This window comes from Gekko japonicus, unplaced genomic scaffold (genome assembly GCF_001447785.1).
Source record: "Gekko japonicus isolate JY-2015 unplaced genomic scaffold, Gekko_japonicus_V1.1 scaffold109, whole genome shotgun sequence".
Taxonomy (NCBI): Eukaryota; Metazoa; Chordata; class Lepidosauria; order Squamata; family Gekkonidae; genus Gekko; species Gekko japonicus.
Window position 1 is genome coordinate 1012639 of NW_015164185.1, and position 10025 is coordinate 1022663.

At 39.9% G+C, this 10025-nt stretch overlaps 1 protein-coding gene across 1 annotated transcript in view; it reads left to right on the top strand.

Annotated features, from left to right (window-relative positions):
- Positions 1–10025, top strand: part of GLRA3 (glycine receptor alpha 3) — a 111645-nt gene that overhangs the window by 68574 nt on the left and 33046 nt on the right. The window contains exons 4-5 of the mRNA XM_015408142.1: positions 1826–2049; positions 7205–7287. Coding sequence (XP_015263628.1) covers positions 1826–2049; positions 7205–7287 — 307 coding nt within the window. The remainder of the gene's footprint in view (positions 1–1825; positions 2050–7204; positions 7288–10025) is intronic.

Genomic DNA, 10025 nt, shown 5'->3' on the forward strand with positions numbered 1-10025 from the left:
CCACTGCTAATGAAATATTGAGCTGCTATCCTACCTTAAGCATGTGTGGACAGGAGGTGTTGGGTGTACCCTAATAATTTGTTCAAGTAACTTTGTGAAGTCTTTTGTACAGTGTAACCTTATTGCCTGTGTAGAAGAGCTCTCTTGAATTATTCTGGTTTGCATAGATTCAGGTGGGTAGCTGTGTTGGTCTGAAGCAATAGAACAAAGTTTGGGTCCAGTGGCACCTTTAAAACCAACAAAGTTTAATTCTGGGTCTAAGCTTTTGTGTTCATACACTCATTTTCAGATACATTGAAACAGAGTCATCAACCATTACATGTAGGTAGCAAGTGAGAAGGATGTTGCCCATATCTGTAGACTTCTGCAAATGTGGGAACTGTAGCCTCTATTCATAACTGGGTCACTGGTCACTTCTTCAGCTATGAAATCTCTGTAGAAGAAAGCAGTGACTCACAAAAGCTGATCCCCTGCTACAAATTTTCTTTGTGCTTTTGAAGCAGTTTTTCTCCAGGTAGCTTCGCCAGCTCTGAGTTGGGAAATACATGGAGATTTTTGGGGTGGAGCCTGAGTGGTGGGTCTTGCCTTCTAACACACTTCTGGTGTGTCCTTGGGAGGCTGCTGTAAAGCATCGTGGCCAGCGGGGCCCTTCTCGCTTTGCCGCCTGGGAGATCCGGCTCGAGGCTTCTCTCCCCACTGAACAGCAGCAGAAGAGGCACTTTTTCCTGTTTTCCTCCTCTAAAAACTAGGTGCGTCTTATGGTCAGGTGTGTCTTATGGAGCAAAAAATATGGTAACTCTGAATAGCTTAAGAAACTCTTTAGCCTGAAATATAAGAACTGGAGTCTGTGCATGCACTAATTTTACCTCAGAGTTATCTATATTGAGTTACCTCAGAAATTTTACCCCTGATTTTACCCAACCTTTCCCTTCTATGTTGAATAAAATATTTTGTTAATTTTGAATATAAAACTTCTTGAGTGCCATTTAAGTCGTATATGTTAAGGAGGGGTCCAATTCCTTCCTTCCAGTTCCTGGGCTGAACTAGGGCAGCTCAGTCACAGAAGGGAAAGAAAAACGAAGGGAAAATCTTGCCTCTGAGGGAGGGAAGTGGATGGGGCATCATAGGGGTATAATGTAGGAGTATACTAAACAACATTTGAAATAAACACAAAGCAGAATAATTAGAAAGATTTGAAAGAAAGAATGGGGAAACCAGTCTTATAAATGGGTTAATATAGCATGACCTCCTTAGCTTAGTCAACAATAAGTGACCAGCTACCAGGATGCAACCAAAATTTCACCCGATGGTCTTGACTGAAAATGTAACAAAGACTTACATTTCCATGTTATGAAAGAGGTTAGGTTTTGTAAATAGAAAGTCACAGCAGAAAATGATTAACTAAAGTATTATTTAATAATCCTCTTAAACTAATACAAATACTCTGGAAATGTAATTGTGTTCTGTGTTTACACAAAAGAATACATGCTCAGACATTTTAAGCTGTATACCCCATAAGTAACTGGTATTTGAGAACAGTGATAATTTTGTTATACATTCATGGAGTAGTATTTGTTCATATAATTTCAAATGTGGTCACCAGCACTCTAGAATGTCTGTATCTGTCTTTTAACTTTCAACATGTGAAGAGGATGGTTGAAGGCAACTAATTTGCTATGAACAGAAATGTAGGAGTATTATGTTGATTTTAAAAATAAAAGTAGTAAAATCCCTAGCAAATAGTGTTTTGTGGTTCAATAAGCAGCTAAATAAAACATAAGAGTTATCCTGAATAACGCACTGAATACTTTTCCTTTTCCTTTAGGATTATCGAGTGAATATCTTTCTCCGTCAGAACTGGAATGATCCACGTCTTGCTTATAGTGAATATCCAGATGACTCTTTAGATCTAGATCCTTCCATGTTGGATTCTATTTGGAAGCCTGACTTATTCTTTGCCAATGAAAAGGGTGCCAACTTTCATGAAGTAACAACAGACAACAAGTTGCTACGAATTTTTAAAAATGGAAATGTTCTTTATTCTATCCGGTAAGTTGTTAAAATAGAACTGACTTTATTTAGGAATATAAAGTTATGATACAGAATATAAAGTTGTGATACAGTCTGATTTCTTTTAGCCATCTGTAAAGAATACAATCAGTGAAATAACTGAAGTGTGATTCATTCATACATTTGAATCAGCCCCAATGGTCTCATTATTGAGGTTTTTTTTCTTCCAACCAAAATGCTGTGGTGATCACAGAAATGGCATGGACAAAAGCCATTGGGTTAAAATTGGGGGTGGATGAGTAAAAAAGCTGGCTGGATCCAAACCATAACCTTGGGAGGACAGTGGTGTAGAAATAAAGTGTTTGCTATATTTTTTTCATATAAGTGAACCCAGGTTTTAGATGAGAGTCTGTTCCAAATCAATTTCTTCTATTTGGTTGCAGTTCTAGGAATGGCACAGTGAGTGACATCTAGATTCAGTGTGCTTTCTCACATTAACTATGATTAACCGCAAAATACCCCAACTTACCAAAATAGTGGGGATATGACTATTCGTTTAAAATGAATTCAAATAAACAACAGCTGTGCAGAACTGTATTTTGCCTTAATTGCCATCATGTCGTAGCAGCATCGCGGAGTCAAGCTGGCTAATAAAGATAATAGGAGCTGAAATAAATAGACCTCAGGCAGGTCTGAATTAGACAGAAATTGGAATAATTTTCATTGTTGTTCAACAGCGTATGAGATATAACTGAGCCCAATGTTGCCATAACACTTTCTGCTCACTGAGAAGTGCACGAGCAGAACACTGTCAAAATGTAAAATCCAGTGGATTTTGAAGAAAGATCTGTGTACAGTTCCTGAGTATAGGGTGATGGCTTAAGTTTGTCAGGCACCAGATCCCTGTTCATTCATGGCTCAAAAAGGCATAATTCCTTTGGATGCCCATTTCCATGCCTACTCATCTGGCTACTACCTATCAGATACCAGTTTAAAGTTTGACCTTTCTCCATGCATTTTCCACATTTTCATGCACTGTACGTGTTCTGTTCAGCCACACAGCAGCTGCAGGGAATTACTTCTTTTTTAAAATAAAAAAGAGAACTGCTCAACAGGCTCAGAACAGCACCATGAGAGGAGGAAGCCCTGCCTTCCCCCCCAAAGCAGTTTTCTTGCATGAAATCTACACCAGGGGGATTTATTTAACAGATTTTGCTGCTCCATGTGCACAGATACTCCATGTCGAGAGGCAAAATCAGCCTCTGCCCCACCCCTGTAGTGCATTTTTCATGCAAGAAAACTAGTTAAGGGGGACGGTAGGACTCCTTCCTCCCCTCGCTGTTTTTTAAAAAATTTGTTTGTTTGTTTTTAGAAGTAGTTCCCTGCAGCTGCTGTGAGGGGGCAATAATACGTGAAAGAATGTGAAAGTATCTAGAAAAAGGTAACATCTGGTTTGACTCCAAGAGGCAGGTCTGATACCAGACGGGAGACAGGGCATAGAGATAGAAATATTACTAGAGTAGTACCAGCGGAACTATTCAAAATTGACCCAAACTGGTGGGCACAGATTTTGGCAGCTTTTTTTCCCACTGAAATACAAGATGCACTCCTGGCATAGTGCAATAATTGTTTCGATTTATAAAAAGGGGGAACCGATGGACCTGATGAATGATCATCCAGTAAGCTTGCTGTCCACTACAGGAAAACTTTACACTGCAATGCTTCTTGGAAACTTGGAATCTTGAGTTGAAGGAAGTAACATTTTGGGAAATGAACAGGCTGGTTTTAGAAAAGGAGCAAGTATCATCAACCATTGTCATAGCCTCCAGTTCTTCGTTGATAAATACATGAGTTCTGGAGAAGATATGTTGGCAATTGGCTTCATGGACCCAAAATCTGTGTTTGATTACAATCTCTAGACCCCAATTTTGGGAAAAGCTGGAGAAATATGGCATTGAACCATGTCTCCTTTACTTAATTCAACAGCTCTACAACCACCCCTCTGCTGGGATTAGATGTGGGGAGTAAGCACAGCTATCAGAGCCGTTTATTATTGACAAAGGAGTCAAGCAGGGATGTTTACTTGTGCCCCTGTTGTTCAATTTATATGTAAATGACCTCAGAAACTGTCTCTTGAAGGAAGTATATGTCGTCCACATTTATCCAAGCACAAAGTTCCAATCCTTCTATATGCTGATGATGCAGTGATAATGTCTAGATCAATAGTGGGCTTCTGAAAGCTGATTTTAAAAAATCGCTCTTTACTTTTATCATGAGGACTTGCCCATCAACATGGCAAAATCCAAGGTCATAGTATTCACCAAAAGGAAAAGCGGGGAAATCTTCAAATGGGACATAGCAGACCAACATGTGGAACAGGTCAATCAATTTAAATACCTGGAAATCCACTTTGAAGCAACTCTTGTGTGGAAAATACACTTGGATCAAGCAAGAAACACAGCCTCAAGAGTAGGGAGGACAGTTGTAAAATACTTCTACTCAGGAGATGAATTTGTCCCCTTGGCCTTAAAGATATTTAATGCTAAGGTTCTAAACCAATTCCTGGATGGTGTGGATATTTGGATTCAGGCAGCTTCTGAAAAAATGGATTCCATCCAGAATGGCTTTTTCTGATGCTTATTGGCTACTCCTAGATGTGTCTCGGGCATAGCAATGAGAGTGGAACTAGGTGAATTATTGATGGAAGCTAGGGCTTGGATTAAAGCATTCCTCTTCAGAGTAAAGGTTTTAAAATCTGAGGAAGGATCTACTCTACTTGGGTTTATCCAGGCAGATAAACATTATAACCAATGGAATTAACTATTGGAAAAGAAAATGAAATGCCTAGGAATAACAAATGATATAATTAAGAATGCAGGAACTAAAGACATTTTAAGACAAATAAAAAAGTGTAAGGAAGTTGGAAGTATGTCTATGGAGGCATGCAAGGGTATGTTCAATACTCCATTTGGGAATTGCCCTCCTGATGCAACAGCCAAATATTTTAATCAATTGACAGTCCCAAAACTAAAAAGAGTTTTTACTTTGGCACGAATGAACACTCTGCCCTCAGTGGTTTTGGAGGGCAGATATAATAGAGTATCCTACTCTAATAGAACATGCAGATGCTCATAAAATCAAAACTATCAGACACATGATTACGGAGTGCCCTACATTCAATGAGTTGAGGGCTAATTTAGTCACCCCTTTACTTAAAACTACAGAATTGCTAAATGTGCGAGCCCAGATGTCATGGCTATCAAATACAAATGATCATGTCACCCTATCACATGCAAAATTCATAAGCACAATAAGCAAATATAAAAGAAATAATACTGAGTAAGGTCTTTTAAAATAATTTTTGGTTCTAACTTCTGCTTAAGGTGATAGCCGTATGAGCAGTACTAGATAGATCGAGTAGCACCTGCCGGTTTCCAGTTTGATTATGAAAAGCCATCCAATGAAACCGATGGGCAGTAGGGCATCAAATGAAACCTATGGGCAGTAGGTTCTGAATGGACAGAAGGAAATACTACTTTACGTAGAGAATGATTAAAATGTGGAATTTGAGGCCAGAGGAGGTAGTGATGGCTTTAAAAGGGGATTATATAGATTCATGGAGGAAGTCTATCGGTGGCTACTAGCCATGGTGGCTGAGGGGAACCTCCTCATTCAGAGGCACTAAGCCTCTGAAGCCCAGAGCCAGGAGGAAGCCATCAGAGGAAGGCATTGACCTCTGTGCCCTGTTGTTGGCTCTCCAGAAGAACTGGTTGGCCACTGTGTGAGACAGGATGCTGGACTAGATGGACCACTGGTCTGATCCAGCAGGGCTCTTCTTATGTTCTTATTTGTCTCTGCCTTTGTATGTTGGGCAGGGTCAGCCCTGGTCCCAGCAGCCAAAAAAAATGGGCAGGGACAACTATGCTTAAAATTTGATTGTGCAGATGAACCTTCATGAATTTAGATTCTAATACAGTGTTCTGGGTATTTTCCATGAGTATTCCTCCATATAATTGTGTGGGCCACCACAGATAAAAAATAATAATAGAGGATCCCTTTTCTTGCCATAAAGGATCAGCTTTCTTTATAATAAAGGGCCATTAAGGAGGTTTCCTCTAGCAGAAGGTAATCCCTGTAGCTCGTTACAATGTTTAGATATTATATGAGCTGTAATAGTGTTAGCTACTAACATGAAGTTACAAGATTAGGCTGTAGATTCTACAATATAGCCAAATCCAAATAGGGCTGCCAAGTCTCGTTGAATCGTGGCGGGGGATCGTCATTCTTTACAGGAGCTCTGCCGCGGGGGATGGCAATAGGCATTGCACCACCGTCACCAGGATGTGACGCTACACGTCGCTCTGGCAGTGGGACTCCAAACAGCCCCGTTGCCAGAGCGACGCGTAGCGTCACATCCTGGCGATGGCGGTGCAACGCCTGTTGCCATCCCCCACTGCGGAGCTCCTGTAAAGAATGACGATCCCCCGCCGCGATTCAACGAGACTTGGCAGCCCTAAATCCAAATATTAATTACCTTGAGTGAAAAACATGAAAAAGTGTACAGTCAGAGAATTTTTACTCAGAGGTGAGTGCCACTGAGGTTCATGAGATTTATTGAGCTGCGGTGGCTCAAGTGGTTAAGACGCTGAACTGCAGGCTGTGGAAGGTCAGTAGTTCAGCGGTTCAAGACCCGGGTGCCGCAAGACAGGGTGAGCTCCTGTCTCTAGTTCCAGCTCCTGCCAACCTAGCAGTTCGAAAGCAAGAAATTGCAAGTAGATAAATAGGTACCACTTCGGTGGGAAGGTAACAGCGTTCCGTGCACCTTGGTGTTTAGTCATGCCGGCCACATGACCACGGAAACGTCTTCGGACAGCGCTGGCTCTTCGGCTTTGAAACGGAGATGAGCACCGCAACCCTAGAGTCGGATTCGACTGGCTTTCGAGCAAGGGAACCTTTACCTTTTTTAAATATTCATGGGGCTGCGACCTTGTGTTTTGCCCCTTAGTACGTTGAGTAGCTTGCATTCATATCTATCATTGTCCAAATGCCTTTGTCATTCTCAGCTTATGTTCTGTCTATCAAATGATATGTGCATGCCTCAATGCTAAATCTTTGTGCATATACTAGTTTAGAATGCGAAGGAATGTGTGCTGTTCAGAGTATGCTTTATAATGGCTCCTTTGTATTCTTTCAGACTGACTCTAATACTCTCCTGTCCAATGGATCTCAAAAATTTTCCAATGGATGTCCAAACATGTATAATGCAGCTGGAAAGCTGTAAGTGTGAATAAAATCTTCTCACATCCATATTAGACAGTGATGTGGCACCTTAAAGACTACTGATTCATTGTACCAGGGGCTTACATAGGAAATATTCTGCCGCATCATGTCGCATGTTGATATGACACCTGGATCAAACATATCTAGCTACATTATATGAAGGGGGAAAGCATTATCTAAATTGGGGAAGTGTCCATTTCTCCCCCTAGAATGAGACCCATAAGTGTAGGGAGAGGAAGCTCAAATCACTAATGCTTCCTCTCCCCGCCTAAAGCTCAAGTGGATTATAACTGTAGTTCTCTATAATACCCTGTGGGTAAAGAAGGCACAAGATTGTCAAATATTTGATACCATGTTCATTTTAAGTAGCAGTGACGATCACTCTCCAAGCTGGAAAGAAATAAGTGAACTATGATGTAAAATAAATCATATTAGCCACTTGTTTTTCTGCTTATTTGTCACAGTCACGCTCAGTTCAGGTCACACTGAAATCATCCATGTTATACACTTAGCTTGAGGAATTCTGCTCTTCAGGAAGACATAAACTTCAAGCTCTCCTGGAGGAATGCTGTTAGGGTGTATTGTGGGGAAGTAGTAAAACGAATGCAGTCAACATGACGATATTTCTTAACCACAGCAAGATGCTTCGAGATCTGCTTAGATTTAATCAACAAAGCAAAGCAGCTCTGGAACCTGTGCCTTAAATAGTAACTGTAAAAAAATAATGAGAGCAGAAATCAAGGACGTCTCTTGGAGAACTATAGGGCAAATGTCTAATCCAGTTGAAATCTTTGTGAATAATTACTTACTGTGCAAAACATGACAGATGACTGTGTCCAAGGTACTTTATGTCCATAATAAACTCAAAGGAGGGAAATGGTATGCAGTTGTTTGAAATAAAGGCTATGGGAAATGAATGCTATAGCAAAAGAAAACAGCACAGGAAAGCCAGAGCAATAGCATTAGAAGAAGTCTTTAAAGGTCTGCAGTCCCCCCCCCCGCATAATCAATATTAAGAGCTAGTGTGATATAGTGGTTAGAGCACTGGCTTAGAATCTGGGAAATCTGAGTTCAAATACACCTTCTACCACAAAACTTGCAACAGTCACTCTCAGCCTAATCTAGGATTTTGTGATGATGACAGCAGTGGGGAAGTAAGAATCATCCACACTGCTCTGAGGTCCTTGAAGATGATGGGATAAAAATGTACAAAATGTAGAGATTTCTACTAAAACCATGCTTCTGTGAACTAAGAGAAGGCAATGTCTCTCTTGTGGGACGCATACAGGGCCGGATTTAGAAGAGAGGCCCTAGGCTACTCCACTTGTGAGGCCCCTCCCAATTCCCCACCCTCATGACAAGAAGAAAATGGAAGAGTGTTATAAACAAAATTGAGTGAAGCCAAGGATGGTGACGGGTATTTAAAATTCTGTAATTCACAATTTCTCCTCTAAAGGACATAAGATGTTATTGTTAAATACCATAGTGATTGGAAAAAAATGCATAAATGTTAAAATTAACACTGAAAAACTTTTTTAGTAACTGAACTTTTGTTTAGTAACTGAATAAGCATTAATTTTTAGGGAAATGAAGTTGTAATGTTATTCTTTTTTAAAAAAACTTGAGTTTACAAATTATATTGCCTGGGAAGTGTAAATAATATGATCATGATTATCTGGCAGTGTGGCACTTTTAGAATCTACTTTATGTTGTCATTAAACAGTCAGTTTTAAAATACATATTAAGAAGTAAACTGCAACCATCAAATACAGTAAGACTAAAATGTTTTTTCTAGCCTTCCTCATAGCAAAATCATCCAAAGCGTCATCAAAATTTGTTTGTCTAAGTTTGTCACTTTCAATGTACAAAATGCTCAGTGCAGACAACCTCTCTCAAGACATTGTGGCCCTTAATTCATTTTTAATTCTTTTGAGTCTTGAAAAACTCCTCTCTCCCCAGAAGTTACTGACCATAAAGCTAAGAAATAGCCACAAGATTGCTTCCACATTAGGAAAGGCCATCTGAATTTTTTCCTTGTATATAATTTGATAAAGGTCTGTATGAGACAGAGAGTGCTCTTCTGTAAGCCTATGGCTTTGTCTCACATACAGGTGAAAGTGCAAAAGTTCATCAATAAGTTTCAGGTCAATATCTTCTGGGTATGCCTCCATCAAAAGTTCAACACCTTGCTGAATTTCTTGCTTAGATGCTGTCAGATTAGCAAGAATGGAAAACAATTGTGCAACATCACTGTACACAGTACTTCTTTTTAAATTGGCTTCAAGTGCATCTAATATAGGAATAAAAGATTTTATCCTAAACTTATCTCTTGAAGAAAGTGCATCTAAAGCATCAGGTGCACTACTGTCATTTCTTTGCTGTTTCCTTACTCTTTGTCTCCTTGTTTTGTAGTTAACATTTGGCAAGGTAGCTTTTGCTTGTTTCTCAAGCTCATCAAAATCTTCTCTAATTTTCCTTTAAAAATCCAGAAGTGAACTGTACAAACTTGCACAAGAACTCAATAACAGGTCTGATTTCTGAAAGGCTTTGCTGACCTTGTGAAAATGACCTAGCACACAAGTCCAAAAATGCAGCATAAACACAAATTCCAGTTCTTCCATTTTCTGCAAAAGATTGTTAGCTTGAAGCCTGGTCTCCCCCTTCTCATTAACGTCAGAGTACAAATGACTGAGGGCATCAGTGATAGCACTGTAACTTTCCAAAACAGCTTCTGT